The sequence below is a fragment of the Cyclopterus lumpus genome, chromosome 3 (genome assembly GCF_009769545.1).
Source record: "Cyclopterus lumpus isolate fCycLum1 chromosome 3, fCycLum1.pri, whole genome shotgun sequence".
NCBI lineage: Eukaryota > Metazoa > Chordata > Actinopteri > Perciformes > Cyclopteridae > Cyclopterus > Cyclopterus lumpus.
This window is the reverse complement of record NC_046968.1, coordinates 24,690,697-24,715,001: the sequence shown is the minus strand read 5'-3', so window position 1 is coordinate 24,715,001 and position 24,305 is coordinate 24,690,697. Positions and strand designations below refer to the sequence as shown.

Here is a 24,305-nt window from a genome sequence, read left to right as displayed (position 1 = left end):
ACACAACAGGTTCACAAGCATACATTCTAACACTGTTATAGTAGACTGGTGTTTACCTGTCTGTACCACATGGCTTGCTCCATCCCTGCCTGACTTCTGGACTCCAGTGCTTGCTTGGCGTCTTCCTTTCCATGGTGGCCCGCTTCAGTCAGCTTCATCTTTAGCCCCTCTGCTTGCTGGGACTTTGAGTCCTCCCCCTTTATGCTTCCTAGGGATTTTGAAGAGGGCTCAGAGGGCGAGTCCCTGGATTTGCTTGGGGGCTGCGATGTCTTTCCGAGGTCCGACTGACTTGGGGCTTTGGAGAGGCTTGGCGGCATTGGGCTCTTTTGTTTCCACTCCTCCTTCATGGAGGCTTCTCGTTCTTTTAAAGCTACGTCTGACTTCTTCTCAGCACGATGCTGTTCAGCCATCTGTCGCTGTCGTTCTTCACACTGTTGCCGGTAGGCTGGGTTGGTGTTAATCAAGTGGTTATGGTAGGCTTGATCAGGATGGTATGCATATGGAGGGACATAAGCATACTGGTTGTAGTAAAGAGGTTGCATGTACATGTTGGATCGCTGTTGGATGACTGAGGGTTGCTGCTGTTGTTGTTGCTGCTGCTGTTGCTGCTGTTGTTGCTGCTGCTGCTGTTGCTGCTGCTGTTGTTGCTGCTGCTGCTGCTGCTGCTGTTGTTGTTGCTGCTGCTGCTGTTGCTGCTGTTGTTGTTGTTGTTGCTGTTGCTGCTGCTGCTGCTGCTGCTGCTGTTGTTGTTGCTGCTGCTGTTGCTGCTGGCCAAGAGCAATGGTGTCAGGTTTGCGGTCTTCATGAACCTCAACTTTGACTTTCTCCTCACCTTGGTCCTGGTCCTCTTCCCTTTTGATCTTAATCTGACCTTCAGCCCCTGGCGTGCCTGGATTGGGCCCACTAGGACTGGGGTTTACGTAATTGGGTGAGTAATAAGTGTCATAGCTGGGATAGTATGGGGATTCTTTGCTGGGTGTCGGGGTTGGAAAGAGCGCTTTTTTGACACTTTCCCTGACAGCTTGGTCCTCTGTCCTGACTTTGGCACCATCAGCTCTTCCTTCACCATCCTCACCAGCATCTGAAATGTCTGAATATGCTGGGCTATTGGTTTTGACTGACGAGTTGTCTCCACCATTCTGGTTCACTGCGTGAAGTGGCGTGAGAGGCTGTGGCATCCCACTGCCATCTATCCGACTGGATGCACCAATGGATGGGCTAGGAGCATTGTCAGAAAAGCTGTAAATTTTGTCAGCTTCAGCCTTGATACTGGCCAAGCGACTCTGGTGAGGATCTGAGGAACCATTGAGGAGTCCTTCTCCCTTATTTCCTTGATCGGAAATTTCAGGGTATGGAAGTTTCCCTTCCTCCAGTTTCCCTCCCTTTCCCGGCGGCTTGGGGCTGTCAGCCTCCTTCCCCCCATCTTTTTTCTTCTTGTCTTTCTTCTTCTTGTCTTTGGAGCTACTTGAGGAAGGATCTCCAATGACAGGGGGTTTAGGCTGTGTGCCCTTCATTTGGGGACTCTTAGGAATCCCTTGTATCATTGGGGTAAGCCCCGGGGAAGAATTTGGGTTTCCTGGAGGAAAAGGGTACATCTGCTGGGATGCTGTCGAGCCAGGGCCAACTGGCCGTGGCGACTTCATGTTTTTCTGAGCCATTTTCTCAGCCTTTGTGCTAGCCTTTTTCGACTTGTCAGATCCTCTCTTATCATCTATACCATCGTTACTGGCCTCATCAGTGAGGCATGGCCCATCCTCACACCCGTCCGTCGGGGTACCTCCCATTTCTGGATCTGTCTCAGCAAGTTTCTTTTTACTCTGCTTTGTACCAAACTTGCCAGGAGATGGGGAAGGACTTTGAGCATCAAAGTTCCTGCCTTTTGGAGTAACCGAACGTGCCGGAGACAGACATCCTTTCTGAGAGATAGACGCTCCATTACAGTTCCCTGGTTCAGGGTGGAGAGTCGAGTCCTCTCCATATTCACTGTCTCCATCTATTTCCAACTTGATGTCGTCATCAGTGTGGGCACGGGCTTGGTGGTACTTGAGACCATTGATGTGCTTGTACTTCTTGTTGCAGTTAGGGTGTGGGCAGTCAATAAGAACTGGAGAGGGGCAGCTGCGATCGAGGGGAGGTGGAAGTGGCTCTGTCTTAATAGAAGGAATAGGGAGACCTGTTGGTCCCACACCACTGTTGGAGTTTGTCCGCATACGTTTGTTGCCTTTGGTGTCCTCTGAGCTGGAATTGGGTTCCATATCCGAAGCTGGTTTGGTCTTACGTTTTCCAGCTGAGGAGGGACTGGCCTTGATGTCCTCAGTGTTGCTGTTTGGTGGGGTGCGGCGCTCTGATGGCGTCTGGCTCCCCCTCCGGCCCTTGCTGTTCGAGGCAGCGCGCGTTTTGTTGTTGGTGGTGCCCTTGTTGTCTGATGAGTTGCTGTTCTCATTGATAGGGGTGTTGCTATTCGGTCTCATCCGCTTACCTCGACCACGGCCATTCCTCATCTCCAGATCGCTTGTTGGGGATTCACAAAATCTGCAGTAGTGGCAAAAATCACGTGTAAGATTTCCATACAACTCAGCGCTTTACTTTAGATTCTTAAATGATACAATGGAAAAAGCAACTGCTCATTCATCCTTTAATTAACATTGCTGTGGGGACTGAGTAAATACAATGCCAATAGAAACGTTGTCAACGTTATTATTTCACAACATTAAAATCGCTGTGAATATAATTATATATGTATGACAAAGATCTCAGGAAATTTTCTTGGGATTTGTTTAACTTCTTTGAAGTTCAAACACCTACATTGTCCCCGGTGTAGCCAATTGTTAATTTGCAATGGCGAGAACACCTGTGTGTAACCAAGATGTGACAAGTGATCTTTTTGTTGTATTTTGATTGGGAGTCTCACATCCTCTCTTAGGAAATTAAGAAGATAAGTAATATTCGTATTACCAATGATGACAATACTCGGGGGTTTAAGTCTTTCTGAATCCAGAACCCCTAATAAACAATAGCAATGATAGCTACATATGTGTGCCATTGTTCTGTCCCCGTCCTCTCATAACATACCAATCGGATGTTGTGTACACTGTAAGTGAGGAGGCACTTTGAACAAAGCCACATGACAACTCAAAGTAAACATCATTTGAAAAGACAGCAGTGAACATTCTAGCTGCTTTGTAATCAAAACTAAGAGTCACTCAAATACTTAGATTAGCAGTGTGGCCATATCTCTCCATAACAGTAATGTAATTATCTTTCTGCACAGCACAGCAGTGAAGGTTAGGAATCTGTGTCAAAGAGAGACACCGGGCTGTGATGACTCACAGCTTCCTCTACAAGTCTCTCCAAACAATCTCAACCCCAGCAGGGGATGTAAAGCCGTCCATAGTCTGGCAGTGGTAGAGGAATTTAGACTCATTACAAGCCGAAGTTTATATTCAGTCTGCTGAAAGCTTTCTGAATTATTCATGTTGTGTCCCTAATGTAGTCATACTGCAAACTGTAAGACTATCTTGGTCCATATACAGCCCAGAAAACCTCACTTACTGTGCATACCTCACTTACTGAACATTATTGTGATATACCGTGATACATTAGTGTGATGCAGCCTCTCCTTGTTTTCCATTAGCCAGGCTTTAATCTTGATATATATATATTTTTCTTCCTTCTATTGCACTTAACCATGCATTTCAAATATAGATTTATATTTACATTTAGATTCAGTGCAGCTGCCCTAAATCAAAGCAAGTGCTTGGCAACGTATTTCACACAACCTGTGTATTTTGCATAACAAAAAGCAAATACACAGAAATTACAAACACCGTAAGCTACTGCCCACATGACACTGATCTAAGAAATCGCAGCCTTGGTGATAGAGAATGTTATACAGTGTTGAGGAAAAGCTATTAGTCCAATAATTGGATTCTGCAATCTGGCTTGTTAGAGTAGCTTTCTATTTCCACTACTTCCTCCTGGGACACGAGCCGATTGCCAATGAATCCCGTTCCCCCCCCCCCCCACACTCCAGATAGAGGCTAACATGTGCTTAAAAGGTCCAGCTGCACACAAGCAAGTTGGTGCATTAGGCCGAATATCCTTGAGCTGATGGTACTACAGCAGATTCATATCACAGAGAATATGAAAAGGTTAAGAGACCAAGTGCAGCTTGGATAGAGAGACTGCATCAATGATTCATGGAAACTGACTTTTTTTCTTTCCACCTTGACATTTACAACTACCATGTGTGACAGTAAATTCTTTGTAAAGTGCAAATACCTTGCAAAACCGCCGAGAGTAGCTTTAGCTTGAACAACACCGCACCATTAATAGAAGGAGTGCAGATTAGCTGATGCGTATAAAAAAAAAAAAAATATCGCCATGTTTCCCGGCTTGCTCCAGTCGAAACACGAAAACCCAACAGGGGAATGCTTCCTTACCTGGGGGGAGCCCAGTCATGCCGTGTGCAGTCCAACAGGGTGCCCACATACGTCTTGTTTCGCCAAGTAACATTGACCACCAGCATGCCTGTGAGACGAGGAAACAAAGAAGCCATTTATTTGTGTGTTAACTATGACAATAGGAAGAAGAAGAAAAAAAAATAACACAAGAAAGAATGTTTCACAGAGGGTTAAAAAAAAAGAAAAAAAAAAGGTGCATTTTGGCTGCTGCATTGACGCGTTGATCTTTGCTAAAGGGTGTCACATGCAAGACAGTTAGACAAGTCAAAGATCCCTTTTTAATCTTCTTCACACAGTAAAGCCGCAGGGGCAAGACTGAGTGATATCTTCTAAATGACTTTGAACAGACTCGACTGCAGTCAGTCCTTTATAACCTGGATGAGATACTGGTGGAAGGTCTCACTAAGAACGATCACACCAAGGTTACCAGGGAATATTCGCTCAACACCCTTTCCATTTAAATAAGCCATCTCACAATGCAGGCGATCTCCCTGAAGGAGAATTATTTGGAGACATTGCATATATATATATATATATATTTCTTTTTGCAGTACTCTATCTCACTTCGCAGCTCAAAATGTTACTACCTTGGGGAGAATATGAATCTACTACTGCAGCTTCTGGAAAAAAAACACACAAAAAAACAAACAAGCTCCTGGTTTAAAACCAATTCAACGTGAATGGTTCAGTTTGACAGACTGTAACCGAGTGTGTAAGAGAAGCTCCTTGACTTCCCCGGTATTGCTGCAATCTGTCACACTTAGACGCTTCCGTGTTGCCATTTGGCTATAGTGTGAATCTGGTAGCGCTCGGTGTGAGCTACACTATCCGACCTGCGCTCGAGTGCGACGCCTGACCTTCGCATTTTAAAATCACACGACCTCTCTATGTACGTTTCTCCTTATGAAACCAAATACTTTTGATCAGCTTCTTATTAAAATGACACAATTATGCATATTTGTACGAAATGTGAAACCCTGCACTTTTTTGCTTTTACACGTCCAACGCCAGTTAATGCAATTGATGTTAATGCAAGAAATAAAAGAAACCAGAGAGACCAGAGAGTGGGGCAGCGGAGTAGAAGGCAGATGAATGGTAATTTGCAGCTTTTGCACGCAAATTCAAAACTAAATCACCAACCAAACAGCTTCAGAGGATTAGACGCAACGACCGTGCACAAAAACATTCAGAATTTATTGCCCCACCCCATCCCCCGCTCACTCCCCCGGTGGTGACCTCAGCTTGCCACTTCAGCACTGCAGAGAAACTGGAGGCTGCAGCGAGCTAACTTATCTAATGGCACAGGAATGCTGGCTGGCAGCTTCCGTCCCTCAGAGCATTTTATTAGTTTAGGAAACCTCGCTCACTCCGTTTTCCCCTCTCTCCTTCACCCTCACTTCCTCTTTTTCCAATGGTATAGCCATCCGCGGCTGACGAATCTTTACCCCTCCTACACACGAGTCACAGTTCAGACCTCCATTTTTATACCGGCCGCCTCTGGCATAAAGCGGCGAGTGCATAAGGCGGTTATACATGTTTACAGGAACCGGCTGACACTTGGCCACGCGGCTCATCCTTCGCTTTATGGCCCTGAAAACACGAGCGCCGGGTCAAGGCTGGATCCAACTGCAAATGTCGTTGAGGAGAGCTTCTCGAGCTCAGCTTTCTGTCACATTAAAAGAACACAGGCTTTTTTCTAAAAAAAACGCCTTCAACAGCCCCCCATCCCATCCCATCCCAACCCACCCACCCACCCTACGCTCTCCAAACACTCAAACACAAAATGGCTCTGGCAGCTGGTTGTGGCAGGATGTAAATCAAGGCAGGGCAGATGAATGAGTAGTCTTTCATGATGCACAGGATATAGTCCTCCCTGCTTTCTCTGGCTCGGGGGCTTAGAAACCCTACCATGAGTTCTTAAAAGGTCTCTAATGATTTTTAAATTAGCATTAGACTGTCTCCGCTCTTCAGTAGCTGTGACAACAGACAAGAACGAATGGAATTTTTAGTTTTTTCTGTTGCCAGTACTAGAAGTAAAAAAACAAAAATTAACTATCACAAATAGTGCAACATTTAATAAATAGTCTTATTCATTTCTTGACAAATGAAACTATTTTAACCACGGGGGGGGGTGTTATTTAACACTCCCCCCCGTGCCGTTGGAGAGAGCCAGGCTTTTCTTTGTTATCCCCCTCACAGATTTACTCACGCTCAGTGAAGCTGAATGAGGAGCATCTCAAAAACCATCTTCAGGCCAAAGCAAAGGTTTTATTTTACATGATTAAGGTCTGACCTTTGGTTCAGATTTCAAGGACTTTCACAATCTTGTTCTCAAGAAATCCCCTGGTGTATTTGGCTGCTTGATACAGATCACTTCCCAGCTGGAACATTAATCTTTGTGTCGGGTTCTCCTAAGGAAGTTCCCTGTATTTTCCTCAACTACAACTCATTCAGGGGCCTGGACCACATCGTAGGGTTGCAAACACTTTGCTTCATGAACGTGACGAGAAGATGAGCGTCAGGTTTGAAGTCTCGATTTTGGCATTTTGGCCGTGGCCATCTTGGCTTATTGCAACCAGAAGTGACACAAGACGGTGCCGTTAATTATAACCAAACTCTGAATATAGGCAACCAAAACGGTTACTTTTAACTTTCATCAACTGAAAACACGGCCGTGAAAGCGTTTAAGTTCCAAGACAAATACCCAGACAGCAACCTGTCAATCACAAGATTGCCCCGCCCTAAAGCATACCCTGATTTGTTTTAAATCACGCTGTATTGGAGAAGACCTGAAACTAGCTGTGTCATATAGACATCTATTAAATCAGACTTATTTTTGAAACCAGTGGAGTCGCCCCCTGCTGGCTTCACTTTTCCGACCCGGAGGTTAACATCGGTAAACATCTCAATCATTAAGCACCCTTTAAAATGTAACTATTTAGATCAAACGTATTGGATGCGTACCAACACATGGATAGGGAACCTATTGACATACACATCTACCATCTCCAACAAATATGCTACAAAAAAAACCTCATATGCTGATAGCTCAATTTCCACATTAATTTCTTTACTTCAAACTGGATCTTTCTTTTGTAGAATCTGTGCATGTGTTTTTTTTCTTCTTTTTTTCTCCTTTCTTAAAAAGTGGCATCATTCTGGCCACACTCATGTTGAATCCAAGGAGCTCTGTAATCCTGTCAGAGTGGTCCTTGGCTTCTGGGTCACCTCAGATCTCGGGCCTCCGCAATATAATAAAGTAGTTCCTTGAACGTTATGCATCTCAAGGACAGTCAAAGAAATGGCGACGCAACTCAACTCAAATGAGAATGGACATTAAAATGTAGCGGTGCTTCATGTTTAATTAAAGATGTTTCGGGAAGGCAAGCTAACTATAAGGTGTAAAAGGCTTTCAGCGTGTATACTGTAGAGCTCACTGAAACTAAAAACGCCACACCGAGTTATCGTTTCGTATTCCTCGTCCCAGGGATCAGTTAAAAGGGTTTTCGCTGCTCGCGTTCACGTCCACATTACTTAATTCTGAAAAGTCTGAAGTAAACACAGCCTGGATTATTCTAAGTAGGAGAAATAATGACCCAAATATTGTTTTACATCCAAATTACCATACTGTCATTCCTACTTGACTCACTCGCTCTTTCAAAAAGGTACCGATTATGTTCTGGAGATAATTATCTCCAAGTGAAGTGGAACCATCAGTTGTTAGCAAGGACAATCTTTTTATTAGTTTACAAATGTATTAATCATTCAAGTATTGATTCTGACTTATCCAACAATGAATTGATATGTTGATTGAACATCCATTGGTAGGAAAAGGAAACAGGAGGAAGTGGTATTAAAATTTGAATACTTTTTTTAGGCGAGGAAGTTATCAACAGCACTAGTTTCCCCAAAAACATTGCACATTACTAAACACATTGTTTTTAATGGACTACTTAATAATGAATTCATAGAATTCCTTGGCAATTTCATAAAAATGTGCTCAAGGGAATGCAACAAAAGATTAAGATTAAGGTCTCAACGGCTGAAAAACCGAAAGCCATTTAAATTTATCTGCTCACTTTCTTTCCGAGGAATAATTTCCAAGCTGTCGGGACAAAGATGTCGACGCCAAGTCTGTCTAAACATGGAAAGCCCTCGACAAAACAACCCAAACAAATGTTCCCTGTGGCAGAAAGCAAATTACACAAGGAACCGAAATGACTTTCCACGAATGATCATCTGTTTACACGTGAGGGGTGGGGGTGGGGGGGGGGGGATGTTACACACCCCGTGTTTGTTACTCGCGATCTCCCTCTTTACTCTCATCTGGGGAAGAAACGACTGATTCGGAGCGAGCCCGGTTCACCCCGCCCCCCTTTTTTTGTGTCAGCCTTATTAGGGTCACTTCATGACAGCCGAGTGAAGCCCACATTACTGCGAGGAATTGTGCCTGTGATTTCACCACTCCATTTCCTTTCAATGCCCGTCGAACAACAAATGGCAGCACCGGAAAAAAAAAAAAAAAACTCTGCCGCGCACTTGTATGGGATTACTCGAACAAGAGGGCAATGTTAGGGGACAAATTAAGTCAGGAGTAGGTTTGTCTGCTGCATGGGTGACTGCCCCCTCTGGGCCCCTCCCCCTCCCTCCTTAACACATTTCATTAGGTTGCATTGGGGCCAGAATATCGGGCCCTCTGCTGCCGATGGCCACGGGTTCACTGGCTGACCTCTGCAACAGGAATACCAGCGGGGTTAATGGCGTTTTCACTGACTGACTTTGTCAAAACGCCTTTTGTTATCTTTGAAACTGGGAGCCCACCACTCCTGTGTAATGATTGGGTGTGACATTATGCGACTGTTCTCGGGGACATCAAATAAAAAAAAAAAAGAAGGCGTCTTTAAAATGTGCCTCAATTAAAACAAGTGAAGTCTTGATAACACTTGTGAGAACAATTACTAGCGCGTGCAATTATCACATCTTCTACACAGTCAGTAATTATTGACAGATTTCTTTTTTTTTCCTTCTTCTTTGTATCCTCTTAGAAAACAGCCCTTTTCTTATCCTCATTTTCTCTGCACTAAAAGAACCACTCATATCAAAGTTGCATGTCGACAGGAAAGTGAGAACAATGAGGGGAGGCTGGGGGTGGGGGGGGGGGGAGAGAGAAAGTGTCAGTATTTGTTACGGAGAGAAGATTAAAGATAGCCGGGTGCTGCCACGAGCAATAACTATAACGTTGATAAATGAAGCGTTTGAGCGTTCAACTGTCTGAGCATGTTTTCAACAGTCCATTTTAAGAGCGTCACTGCACGCGCGGTGCATGAAATGAAGCCGAGCTTGTCCGGTTATGTCAGAGTCAGAATGTAAAAGTCCTAAAACGGACCTTATCTTAAATCCTAGGCAGGCAGCATGATTTACAAGAGCCACTTTCAGCCCAGGAGATACCGTGAAATGTGGAAGTTGTAGCGTTGTGGAAATGACTGACGTAAATACGACCAAGATAAATGAGATTTTTAATTAAATTACCGTCTGAAGTCCTTTTTTTTTCCCCCTCCAGGTGCAGATGCACAAAGCTCTGCTAATTCCAGCTTCTCAAAGTCGCCTATATGATGTGATGCATTTGGACTCGGACTAAAAACCCATCTTTGTCACCAGCGGTTAGTTTCCGTTGAACCTTCTGTTGCTATAGCAACCACAGCTGGCAGGCTCCCACGGCAGTGTATCTGTAAGGTGATGGTATATTTATCACGGTACTTCATCTTTGTCTGCTTTGTAATCACCCCCCCCTCCCTCCCCGTCAGGAATTAGCTTCTTTTTTGTGTGTGTTTCTTATAGTAAAAAAAAGGCCACCTGTTGCCTTCGACCTTTAATGGGAGCGTGTTTAGCTGGCATAAAAGGTGAAATTGCGATTGCAGTTTTCTGAAATACTGATAAACATACAAATAAAAAAAATGTAAAAAGCTTGGTAAGTATAGGTTTACCACAGACGGTAAGGTCGACGCTTATATTTTGAATTACAGAGTGCTCAAGTGAGCCCTATCTGTAACGTCCAGGCTGCATTCCGGTTCACGAGAGGTAAAAGTGCAAAGTCACTCTCACTGACAAGAATAAACCGCCTGTGAGAAGGTCAATTCTCTCAAACCACTGCGAGGCAAAAAAAAGAAGAAAAAAAAAAAGGAAGGGAGGCATTAGTATGCCGTCCACATGGCAGCAGCATTATCAGCCCCATGCAGCAATTCTCCCTCCACCAAAAAAAAAAGAGAAATCAGTACATGTTTATACTCTTTACTCTGCGAGTGGACCACAAAAACCGCAGCCGTGCGTGAAACATCTCAACCAAACTTTACATGCGCTTATTACTGTAAAGAAATTGTAGTGAGGCAAAAAGCCGTTTCCCCTCAAATGCCATCTGGGTAAATCTATAATCCCCTTTTTGTCAAAACAAACCTTCCGGTGTTTTTTTTCTTCCCTTATAGGAGATGGCGCTCAGATTAAGAGACAGGTCTGCCAAAGGCGCATTACTCAAGCTCCCGTTGACGTGTATATAGCAAACATGATATCTTATGACAACCACTGGCAAAGGCTACAGTTCCTCGAGGCATGTGATTTACGTTACAAGACCATTTGAGTGCTTGGAGAAATGCAGTCGCCTGGGCCAACATGAATAGGAACCCGGTCTCTTAAAAGAGATTTGGGTTCACAGGAGGCGCCATCTTGGCAACGCCACCCGGGGACTAAATATGGGACTAACAAGACAAGCCTCCCCCCTCAAAAGAATGCGAGTCATCTATATCTTACAGGCCTCTCAGAAGTATTTCAACCACATATTTAGAAACACTTTACAGCATGGGAGTGTTCATCCCCCACCCTCTCCTCCCCCTTCTGGAAATTGGCCACTTCCACTCTTGCATGTTGAACGCCGATGCGGGTAAAGATTGTCCGGGTCGGTAAAGTAAACACGGCTGAGCAACTGGCAGATACATTTCTACAGTGTGGGACAGAGAGAAGAGAAAAAAAAAAAGGGGAGGCCTATCACTTTTGTTCCTTTCTTCTCGATGTGTCCTCCGCCGCTCACAGAACTTTGTTACTCGCTCCCGTCTTCTTCCCGCCCGGGCAGAAAGGCGACAGGCTTCCTGGGAATGCTCCCCTCTTATTTCAAGGACGGCTTCTATAGCGAGTTCACACAGAGCAGCCACCGCTCGCCTTTGTAAAAACATTTCAATGAGGCCACTGACAGGTGGTCTTCAAAAGAGCAAGGAGGCATAGCTGGCAAGTGAGCTCCGGAGCCAAGTGCTCCTTTCATACAATATTCCCTTTCTCGACTCCCCCTGACAGGGTTGAAGAAATATAGCATTGAAAAAAAAGAAAAAAAAGAAACACATCTCTCAAATGTTTATACGGGAATATCCATTTCGGACTGACCGCCGTTCTAATCGGGAGGCCAAACCGCTTTTTCCAAAGCCAACGCTTTGCAATGACGCAATGATGTAAAGTGCGTTGCATAAATAATCCACGAGGCAAACATTCATGACAAACAGCCTGTTTTATTTTTCTATTAGGGGGCTTAGGAAGCTGTGGAAGCTGCTCGGGGAGTAGCCCGCTGTGTACTGGTTGTGTGTGTGTGTGTGTGTGTGTGTGTGTGTGGTGTGTGGGGTGGGGGGGCTTTACTGGCATGGAGCTGCAGTGTTCGGCCAAAGGGGCCCCCTCTGTGTTCCCTCTGCCCTGGAGCAGGAGCCAAGGCGTTCTGGGATGCGTTTCAAGAGCAATAAACTTCCCCCAGCATTTTAGAGATGACATTTGGAGGTATCAGCATGCTAAGCCCGGGGAGGGGTTGGCCCATCGCTCTGCCGACGCGACCCTGGGAGCTGCCACTGCCTCGTCTGTGCCGAGGGGATTTGTGTCAATGCCGGGGCCTTAAAATACCACAGCCCCGTCCACCCCCCCTCCCTCCCTCCTGTCTACGCTTCACTTGCCCCCAGACTGACTTGAATGACACAGATTCACTTTCCATCGCCTCATATTATCCATTTACTCCCCCTAACACAGGACTAAGTACATCAACTTGAAATGTTTGTGATGATGAAAGGTTATTTAGCAGTCCTCCTACCGTCTAGCCATTATCCAGATTCAGCTTTAAAAAAAAAGGGGGGGGGGGGGGGGGCTGCCACATCTGTGATTTCCGCCTCATCAGACAAGATTTTTTGTCGGCTCTGACCAAAAGGTGCGGCTCGTGTGATTGCGTTTTGTTAGGCGTCGCCTGCTTCCTCCTCATCCGTTTCTTTCTCTGGCACTCGGTGAGCCGGGGTGAGGCACAGACAATTACTGGGAGCCTGTTGTTCATTTACTCCCACAAGGCCGAGAGGCGGAGGTGATGAAGCAGCTGTTGGTTGGCATGCTAAATGAAACGAGCGCGCGCACACACACACACACACACACACACACACACACACACACAGTGCATGCCTAAACAGCTCTGTATGAGACTTGTCATGCAGAGAAGTGGAGGGGACCGCTCAACCTCGCTGCTAATCAGGATGCCTCTGCCGTCTCTTTGGGGCCCTCTGTTTGTTGCTGTTCGACGGTACTCTGCCTGGATTTGCTTGATTTCCTCATTTGGTTCTCATTTGCTGAGTTGCACCACAATAAGAGAAGTCTGCTCTCCTGGGCCTCTAAGGGAGGAAAACAGGCAGAATGGCAGTGCAGTTTGAAGTCGGCGGCATTTTGGGGCCTCTCTCATTATAAAACTGGCCAGTGGTCGACGCAGAATGAACACGCATCGTGCAAAATGTAATACGATTTGAAAAACTACAGATTCAAATCTCATATTTTTAGGAGCACTGACTACACCGATGGCCGCTTATGACGGCTACAACTGACGATTACATATCTGGTGAGGATTCAGGAACGGCACACATTTCAGCTACAACAGATTTCTGGAGAGAAAAAAAAGAAGATAAAAGCGAAGCAGATTTTGTCAGCAATGAACAAGCAGCTGTGTGGCGTCTTCAAACCAAAAGAGCCAACATGGGAACGCGGCGTGCATCTCGAAACACATACCAGACAACTGAGGGACGCTGGTTCCAGGTCTCAAATATATCCCTTCATCTTTTATCACGTGATTTTCTACCCTGACTGTGTCGACCTGATTTGTCCGAGATACATATATATATATATATTTTTTTAAACTTCAAAGAGAGGGAAGTGGGTTAGCTTGTGGAAACCATACTCGTCTCAACAGCTCTGATGGCCGTAACAACCTGTGCTCTACACCTGCAGAGCGACGACCCCCCCCCCCCCCCCCCCACACCATTCCACTTTAAAACCACTCAAAAGCTCCCAGCAGCCTCCACCCCACTGAGCCGGATAGAGTAGAATCAGAAGAAAACACAGCCCAATCAGGCCAAACCACTACCTCTTTCAGCCAAAATAGCAGCTTTGAGAGAGTGAGTGCAGGCAAAGGACAGACTTGGACGGGGGAAAAGGGAAGGGGGCAGGGCGAGGGGGAGGGTCAATCACTCTGTGGGAGGCAGAGAATGAGGGAGCACAAACATAGTACTGGTGTTGGCTCTGAGCCATGTTTGTGTCACTAACAGAAGTAGCCTTGTCTGTCTCCCCCTTTCCCCTTTCCCCTCCCCCTCCCCCCCCCCCCCCCCCCTCCCAGGCCCAAACCCCCTCTGCCTTGCACTCGTTCTCTCCCAGTTTGCTTGGAAACAGAGTCAAGGGGTGACTGGCTGGGTGCTCGGTAACAGAAAAAAAAAAAAAAAAAGGGTTGCAATGGAGAGGAGAACAGGGACGAATCTGACACGGCTCAGGGCAAAAATCAGAGGGTGGGAGGGGGGGGAAGGGAGAGCGAGAAAAAAAAAAAAAAGCCACTCAATAGCAGGGACTGTGCTTTGGGAATGTTGATGAGGCAGGGACCTTTTTTTCAGTTCGGTTCCTCCGAGTGAACCAACAAGCAGCACTGTGGATGTGTGGGCGAATTGTGCTCGGCATGCCCGCAGAGAGACTGAGCGCGAGCTGCTTTGAAGATTAGGTGTTTGCATTATTTCACATGCGCGACAGAAGACGAGGGGCGTTTTTTTTTTTTTCAGATCCGGCAGAACCCGATAGTGGTAGTGATACATCTTTAAATTAAATAAGCTGAATATGGCTTCGATCAAAGAGAGGGGGGTGGGGGTGGGCGGGGGACTGAGAGTCTGATATTTCACTCGGACTACACTGCAGGAAAGGAGCCAACTGCAGTCCCAAATGGCAGCCTTGCAAAAAAATAAGTGCTTTGTGTTATGAGGCATGTTGTTGCTGAGAGCAGTTATCTCTGTGCAGCAAACTCCCGTCTGCGCACTCCCGAGCTAGAAAAACCCCAAATCAAGGCCACCTAAGAACTGCCTGCCAACTACTATTCTTGTTGGCAATACTATGCAGCATGTGGGCTGTTAAAGCACGCATTAGTACCACCACCAGCTCCCGAGGCAGTCAGCGCATATCCAATTACATTTTAGCAGGCCAAATATGTACGATAATGACAGCAAGATGATTATTTCTTTAGACGACAGAGGCTTGAATAAAGCCTTGACAATCCAATACCTCTTTGACGTCTTCGTGCAGCCACACTGGCTATGTAAGTAAACAACTAACCCACATATTTGTAGCTTCCCCCTCTCTCCCTTGACAATCCAGGACTCATTTGTTCCACTAAACGGCATGTTAAACCGCTCCACTTACCGTCTTCAGTTTCCTGCCACACGATGCCCTCGAGATTGACACTCGTACCGGGCTCGCAGGGCCCCAAGCACTCGGGTTCGGTAGCCAGGGCCACGTCGGATGTGTTCACGGCCACCGAGCGTGTGCGCACCATTATCTGCTCACACGGCGAGGAGATCTCGCTGTTGCCTACTGCGGCCAGGAGGTGGAGGGGGGGAGGAGCTGGCGTGGAGACAGGAGATTCCATCTGTGAAGAGGGAAGTGGGGGGTTTGAGCGAGAGAGCGAGAAAGAGAGGAGAACAGATGAGACACTTCAGAACCACTGTACGAACACAGAGGGCACGTGTGGGAAGAGGCAGCCAGTGGATGTGCATGGGAGTCATCCTGGTACGCCGCTGGCCCTTGAAAGCAATCTTAATCAGAGCAAGAGTGATGCAGCACTTAGCGCTGTAATACACTTCTGTGTCTTTCCTCAACAGTAGAGGTGATTAGGAGGCATGGGAGAGACAGGGAGGCACATGTGAACTGCTTTGATTGCCATTGTGGAAGGACAGAATTAGTCATGCAGGATCGGTCAAACAGACCCTCCCCTCCCCCCGCAGCTTTCCTCCCTCGCACGCCGCCGAGCGAGACCCGTGACACCAAATCATCTCACGGGCCGATCGCTCATTAAATCCCTCCAGTAAAAGAGCTAGTTGTGGCGAAAGGGAGCGGGCTGCTGTAGGGTCAGTAATTGATTCCACCTGTTCTGACACACTGTGACAGCAATGAAGAGACGGTGGGCCGACGTGGAGAAACGAAAATGAAAAGGACAGGGAGGGGAGGGAGGGAGCACACCAGAGACGACAAGTGTGTAGGCGGAAAAGAGACGGGCAGAGGAAGACTAATGGTGATTTAAGGGCCACAGTGACACCAGGCTTAGTGCTCCTCATTCAAGGCAGTAGACAATAAAGCGCTCCAAATCATTAGCACTGAACTGCGGGAGGAATGCCACGCTGCAGCTAACGCCACACATTTATTAATTGGGTGTAAACCGCTCAGTGCTCGGGCATACGCTGCCAATGCTGGATCCAATTAGACTTAAGAAGGCAAAATAATAATGGACGCATTGGATCGCGAGCCTGCGCGCCGCCCCTTTAAATAATAGTTTGAATCTACTCACTGTTCCCTAAGCGAGCATGATGTGGCGAAGTCAAACTATTTGTTTTATTTATCGATCGGAGTTACTGCTCGGTCCCGATCGATGCGGGGATGAAAATGTTGGTACAAGTTCGTGGTCCCCAGAAGATGCATCCCAAAGACTGCTGAGCCCCTGATGTTTCCTCTAGCGCCACCAGCAAGTCGAATATTTAATGAACCCTAAAAAAAAAAAAAAGCCGCAGCATTTCCTAGATGGACGAGCACAACATTTTCTTTCATGGTTCCCAGATGAGGAATCCTACTTTTGATTCATCCAAACTGCACTTGGTATAAAGCTGCATTTTGGTGCTGTTAGAGTGGCCAACAAACATCACGAGGATGATCCGTTGCTACATTTAGACTGGACTTATAAAAGTATATTGTTTCTGCTTTTTGTTGGGCATTCGTCCAGTGTTTTGGGGTTTCGTAACGATGAGTCACCACTTTCCAACGCTTGCTATGAAAACCTACAGAAGAACATAAAGTAAACTGTCAGGACGATGGGTGACAATGATTAGCATTTAAATATGACGTTTTCTTCTTCTTCTTCTTCTTTTTTACCGTTGCGTCTCCATTCAAGATGCATCTTTCAAAAACAGATGCGTCTGAATTCATTTCTCGCAGTGAACACATTTTCTTTTTAATGCAATTTGAATGAACTTGATTATTTGAGATTGATGGTGCGATTCATCACGATCTATAAATCAAAAGCATTTGAGCGCAATCCTGCCGCGAGTTACGCCGCGCGACACATTTCAGATCAAATCACAGAATCCGCGATGAACAGTGTTACTTTTTCGAAAACCAAACATTAGTCCCCGATGAAATTTAATATTTGCTCAAGACTTTGTCATCACGGAAGCCTCATACTTGTGCAGAGAGAGCGACGGAGAGAGCGAGGCTCCTAACGACAACGTAATCACCGCGTGTCACTTTCTGATGCACGATGTGGCCAAGCTGCAAGCCCCGGCTGAGTGAATGAGACGGGACAGGTAATCACCGGAGCTGTCACCGCACACTGTTCCCCGGGTCTTATGGAGAGACGCAGAGAGACGCAGACATGACCACACAATGAACCCACCCCCTCTTGAGTGACAGCTGAGTGGTGAAAAAAAAAAAAAGGTACACACAGGTTCATGCGGGAGCCTTCCTTGAAATTGACTCAACTGAAGGCGACTTTAATGGCGGCCTGGAAATAACCTTTCCGTAATTAAATTGTTGGGTCGGGGGTAGTAAGCTCATGTTATTAGATTCACATTGTCAATTTCCTCCTTTCTTTTGGCTGGCTCATCAATAAACTCACGTCGGGGTTTGTTTACTTTGGTTGATCTACTGTCGGGTAAGAGCCCACATCTCTTGCTAAAAAAAAAAAAATTGTTCAAGATTGTCCATATTTCCACAGCAAAACAACAAAACTGGGACAGGAGCTCCTTTGATGGATACCGTATGTGTCGGCGAGTCATCTGGAGACGACTCGGGGTGAGGCCCAATGACCCCCCCCTCACAAGCCAGCCTTGACTTTCTTCCCTTTAGCCGTTAGTATTTTCTCCTACACATGCACGCCATTAGCTAAAAAAAGGTGGCCGCCACCGCCAAGCCTGAAATGTATTACTTTCATGACCAATGAATCTGCATCCCATTTTCTGGATTAAGAAATGGCTAATGTCTTGTTTTGTTCAACCGACGGGTCCAACACCAGATAGATCTGTTCAGACTTAACGACATTAGCATACTGAATGGGCCGCTTTGCATTTCCTGTTGCAATGTTTGTTGCCGCAACAGCTGACGGGAAGGAAAACGTGGACCAAAGCTGTTGCCCGAGCGCCGAACGCTAATGAAAAGGTCTTTATTCAGTTTACAATGACAAAATAGAGAGAAGCCGAAGGCTTTACAAAATGACTGAAATGATTGATCCCTTAATTTTCTGTCCATCGACTACTCAATTAAATTACCCGACGGCGAGACGCGATAAAAAAAACAACCCCACTGGCCGTCATTGTAGTCACAAAAAAAAATAAAAATATATTTGCGACGTTTAATAAACCCGGATTTAAAATTACAGGAGGCTAATAACGTTTGGAAGTTCAAGGATTATGAGAAGCCTTTCATTTATTTGTTTTATAAACACTGAACGCAGGCGATACCCAGAAGAATGCCATCAATTATTCCAGAAGTCGACACACTTTCTATGAATTTAATCATCTTGATGAATTTCACAGCCACGTCTTACATTTTCCAGATGGAGCGTAACCTTTGCCTTGATGGGCTTCGACTTCATCTTTTCCACATATATCCTGGTACCGATCAAGGCAGAGAAGAACCATTTTCTCCAATATGTAATGGTACAAATGAATTGGAATAGGATCGCGGCGGATATGGGACCAGTGTACAATGTGCATGAACAGTGGCGCTCTATTTCCAAATTCTATCAATGGACGAGTGAACAAAAGGACTTTCACTCTGGGGCTGCAGAATGTGAACCCACACAGGGAAATGCCTGAAGTCTTGTCTGGGTTTTTTCTTTTCTTCCCCCGGGGGGAAAAAGAAAAAAAAAAAAAACCCCACATGCGACTACACAACTTGTCAAATTACACAAGGCTCAACTCGGCGCTCAGCCGATGCCAAATTCCATGATTCCTTCCCTCCTCGCAAGACTTTACAAACGGATTTTGAAATCTCTCCCGCCCCCCCAATCCAAAAACCGCACAATGCCTCAGTGTCACGCAAACCTTTTCTTAACTGAAACCCCATGCCGACTTGCTTGAGGAAAAAAAAGCCACACCAGCCAGAATAATGTTTAACTGACGGAAAAAAATCCTATGAATCTGCGAGGGTTTTCCAGCGATCACACAATAACTAACCCCGCGGCGGACGAGACACTTGCTGCACCCACACTTTTTTTTTTATGGACACATTAACTTCGGCTTTAACTTGTTTATTAGAGTTGGGATTAAGAAACTGAGCACTGAGCTCGGGCGAGGATTACGAAGGGATTACTCTGCAGTGTCACACGGAGACACCTGTCTTGGCTGTACTGGCGACCGGGGAGCCAGAATACAGTTGACCAAATAATGCATGGCGGGGCTGCATAATGTAGAGTTGTTGTTGTTGTTGTTGTCGTTTTAAATAGTCATCGCCGTGTCAACTCGCATGATAAATCACATTGTGAAAGACTGATATTGCACCCAGGGATTTTTCGTTTAAATCGTAACTATCTTGTCGTATTGGGAGTGTATGTATTCAGGAAACAAAAAACGATGCAACCAAAAAGGACACGTAAGCGAGCCAACACCTGTCACCGTGGATCATTTGACATTAATAAACCAGTACATCCGCTGGACTGGTTTTTTATTTAACCAGCTAAAGAAAAAAAGTATCACGGCTTTAAAACCATGTGATGTGTCATACAGACATTATCTTTTCCAACCTTTTATGCACAAACCTCATGTTTGACACGGGATATAATAAAAATCTGTTCATGGTCATGGTTTACCCTTTCATATGCGACTGCTGTCACAAGTCACAGAGAATTACGTCTGCAACAGCAGTTCAATAAACATCCCGCTAAACCATTAAATCACATTGCTTTCTGGTGCTTTTGCTGCATTAGTAGCTATAAAAAAAAAAGCAAAAGAAAAGCACGATAAGCAGTTTCTCTTTTAGACGCTGATTTTTGTGCGCCTGCTCATGCCTTCTTTCTCAATTGAAATGCAGTTTGAACAGCAATAACATTTAGGGAGCTTGATAGAAGTCTTACCATTTCTAGACCAAAATCCAGACCTGCGTTTAACCCGACGTGGAAATAGGGTCCCCCTGAGGTCGAGTCCGATAACGCACACTGGGTCATTTGGATTAACCCGGGGATGTGGATTTATCATCCAAGTCTCTCTATCAGAAGATAGCGCTTTATGGGTCAATCTTGTTTTATTGAGGAGCAATTACTGTGCAAAAGAGTGTCTTTTACTATATTGTCATACATTATCTGTTTGTACACCAGCCTCCAAGTCTCCACAGGAGGAGGTAACATTGTATATCTGCTTTGTTATAAGCCATTAAATGCAAGTTGACTGCTTAAAAATGCTAAATGAGGGCCGAAAAGTAAAGCGTTGTGGCTTTTTTTTTTTTTTTTCCATGACTGATATAAATTAGTGTGCTATTCTGAATGTTGTCAGACAGTCTGGAAATGGGTCAAGGTTTAGTTGTAGCAAACCTGAGTCACAGAAGACCATAATTGATCTAAATTGGCCCCTGTTGATTGTTTAACCGTTGAACGGTATAGATCCTCCAGCGAGATGAAGCCTGGGGAGTTCAACACCGTTTCCAACATCAAAAGAGAGAAAAACATCTGTCTTGAAAAGAGAAAATGTAATTCTTCCTGACACAAGGGGCCATTATTTACCAAAAAGGACTCCTTGCCGAAGTGTTATTAGTCGGCCGAGTTCTGAGGTCCCGCTTCAATTATGTAATTCTTTTTGACACCGGGGGCAAACCCTGTGGACATCTTTGGTGAGTTAGTGAGGTCAAAGGCCGGCGGAGATTACACTTCTAGCCGGCTCCGGTCGGTGCCTCTTTCAGCGCCATAACACCCAGTTAAGAAGCGTTCAGGAAAAAAAAAAAAAAAAAAAAGCTTCATTATTGGGCCGCCACAAAAACAATGCGGGGACATCTGTACCACGTTGTTAAAATCCACATCATGAATTTAAACATAATAAAAAAATAAATACAATGCTAACCACAATCCAAATAATGTGGTTAGCATTAATCCAAATAATGTTCTTCTTAATAAAACAGAATGAGGACCTAAGATAGCGACAACCAATAACACCATCGACGTCCTTCTCCGACTCAGTGTTGCGCAACATTCTAAGCCCGCCCACTTTTTAGCGGCCCGTGCAAAATGCAAAGGATTTAAAATCCCCTCTTGTGACTGTACACACCGCTTTAAAAAAAAAAAAATCTCATCTCACCGGGGAATACGTCGCGGTGCAGAAAGCTTGAGACGCTCTGGCTTTCCGTTTCGACTTTAAAAAAGGAAATTCTAACCAACCCGGACGAAAGCGGCGTGGAGTCTGATTAGCAGGCAATCAGCTTTCCAGGTGAGCCTCGTTATTGAAGTATCATGGTTATTAGCATTGGAGCCGCAAATGAAAACAAATACGCCTCATTTCATTTGACTACTTACATCAGCCGGGAGACGTAAAGTGGCTGAAGCCCACAAACGGTGAAACACTGGCCTGATTCCTTTACTCAAACCACACTGCGTAATCACAGAAACTGAAAGAGAAACACCTGACATCTATTGTGGACCACCAGCTGGTTCCAAGGCAACTCTACTCAGTTTTAGCTGCTAATTGTGCTTTCAGGAAAAGCAGAGCCACACATCAATATTACCGAGAGGAAGCTGAGCTGTGATGGAGTTGGACACACGTGACCCACAATCTCCTTGGAGGCGTAATGAGTGAGCCGGGCTGCAACTGTAAACAGTTATTGTCTGGGGGAAAAAGAAAATGCTGCTGTTTGCCATGTGACCGTTAACATTACAGGCACATAAATGACACATTTTTCCTAAAATGAGAATGAAGTTTGAAAATAAATCCAAAACACATTTGTATTTAACTTAAAAGCCTTTTTTTTTTTTTTAAACTCAACCTTCACACAACATGTAATTTTCTAAATGGCTCCAGGAAAATCCCGACACATTTTTGCACTTAGCGTTACAGCTCGTTTTTATTTTATGACGCAACAGAGCCTTCCACGGTCGGATGCAGAGCCGTGAAAGCCGAGACATAAACATGAAAAACGCCCGAGATCAACAGCTTCGCACGCCGCACTTTGTGAACTTTCATCTCGCAGCCTTTAACGGTTAGAAAGACGGGAAAACACCCGCATTTGCTGTAAATTTCAGTAATCATCAAAATGAGATACCTTTTTAGGGGGCGACACGTTCATCAGAGCTACTATTCAACGGAGGTTTGATTATACTGATGGGGAAAAAAAGGAGGAAAGAAAAGTACACAAAGCGTCATCATAGAGGAACCTCTTCAGACGGCGCGAGAGGTTTTACCTGTGGAGACATCTCCCGATGAAAGGACGACGTACACGAGTCAAGAGACTGCAGCTCCCAGACAACATGATGGGAAGTAAAAGTGAAAAGACAGAAGGCACAAGGGACCGCGGGGCAGATGACTGAGCCAAGATAAGTGGAGCTTACCAATTTGCTCACTTATGAAGCAGTGGCCTAATTTGCCCGCTTAAGAAAAGTCATATAGAAAAGGAAAAAATTAAAAAAATAAATAAAAAATCCTCTCTTTTTACTACGACTATAAACCTGCAGAACTCGACCAGTATTTGGTCAAAATTGGGCGTTTGTTAATAAGCTCTCTGGCTGTTTGAATGCTCGTAGTCGCTGCATCGCTGTTGGCAAAGTCGCTAAGTCCCCAGATTTTCAGCAATTAAAATAAAACCCAAGTTGTGGAGAGAGAGAGAGAGAGAGAAAAAAAAGAGAAGCTGTAAATGCCCTTTCCAGGGTATTATAAAAATGACTGAGTATTAAAGAGGATCTTAACAACCCGTTTTCACATATTTAAACGGAAACCGCAGCCGTGCTAGCAACACCGTAAAGTGTTGCTCAACGCGTAACTATTTCCTGATTATCACTTTGTTCACTTTGTTGTTGATTGTCACAAGTTCATCCTCAGGGGGACGCGAATGTTTGGATCAAATTTCCCGGCGGCTCATTCAAAATCGTGGTCGAGACGGACGACTCGAATCCGCAGACATCGACGATGTTGGCCGCAAACATTACTCTCAAAATAAGAATTAAGAATTTGAAATATCACCAACATTTCATTCGCACCTGCTTATCTCAGCGTATCAGGCAGGTAAGCTGGGTGCCTGGTTGGTTGGCTTACACCTACACACACACACACACACACACTAACCAGGTGGCTTGGTACACTTTCCTCTCGTCTTGGTTCAAGCTGGACCTTGTCAACCTAATTCCTTCCCTTCCTCTCTCTGGCTCAGCCGGCTGCCTTCAGCCTACGCCTGGTATTGTTTGTAAGATGACAGGGTGGGGGTTGGGTTAGAAGTGCACTCAGGGCGGCGGTATTACGAGGACTAAAAAGATCCCTACGGAGAAGCGGGGCGACCTGAACATCCCTTTGTGCTCACTGCTGATACAAAACATGGTTGAAAGCCTTCCTGAGGAAGTGTCTGCATGTACTGCCGCTGTACTTTATTAAGAGGAACAAAACTATTCTTCTTGCCTGGTTGGTTCAGGCGACAGTCTGTGGGTTTGACAGTTGGCGGTTAGCGGCTGGATGCTCAGCGACACAATGCACGATAACGCGACTCAAGATAAGTGGAGTGCAGCATAGAATATGCGCTGCAGCTGACAATTATTTTGTCGTCATTTCTTTAATTAACCGATTTCATTTCCTGTAAAATGTCAGAATATAGCGCACACTGTCTGCTATAACTTCCCTGGGAACCAAGGGGTCGTCTTCAAATGTCTTTTTGCCCAACCGACCCTCCCAAAAACAAAGATATTCATGTAAAAAAAACCAACAATAAATCAAAATCCTTACATTTGAGAATCTGCAAACAACACACACACAAAAAAAAAAGAAAGATTGCGTGGTTAATGGGTGGAGAACTTAAATCCCGTCTGGATGCGGATTCTGCTACGCTCCATTTGGTGAATCTCTCCCCCTTTTCTCCCATTTCTCATCCTCCCACTCTGACCACAGGTCAGTCGACAACAACAGTATCTATTACAACAATAAACCACATTCTTGTCAAGGTCACCCACATGGAGTCCCGACTGGGAGGGAGCGAGAGCGAGGGAGAGGCGGTGCCGCCAGCGAGAAAAACCAGATAAAACAAAAGCTGAGCAGACAAGGACTTCTCTCTCTCTCTCTCCCTCTCTCCCTCTCTCCCTCTAGCCTTCTCCATAGT

General features: G+C 45.4%; 1 protein-coding gene across 8 annotated transcripts in view; it reads right to left on the bottom strand.

Annotated features, from left to right (window-relative positions):
- LOC117748848 (zinc finger protein 609-like) overlaps positions 1 to 24,305 on the bottom strand; it is a 67,607-nt gene that overhangs the window by 6,913 nt on the left and 36,389 nt on the right. For 7 of the 8 annotated variants that reach the window (XM_034558953.1, XM_034558988.1, XM_034558995.1 and 4 more), the window contains 3 exons: positions 15,189 to 15,414; positions 4,443 to 4,530; positions 57 to 2,532 (listed from right to left, as the gene is read on the bottom strand). In XM_034558953.1, the coding sequence (XP_034414844.1) occupies positions 57 to 2,532; positions 4,443 to 4,530; positions 15,189 to 15,414 (2,790 nt within the window). Of the gene's footprint in view, positions 1 to 56; positions 2,533 to 4,442; positions 4,531 to 15,188; positions 15,415 to 23,287; positions 23,507 to 24,305 lie in introns of those variants that run through there. The other variant, XM_034559011.1, reaches the window with a different exon arrangement.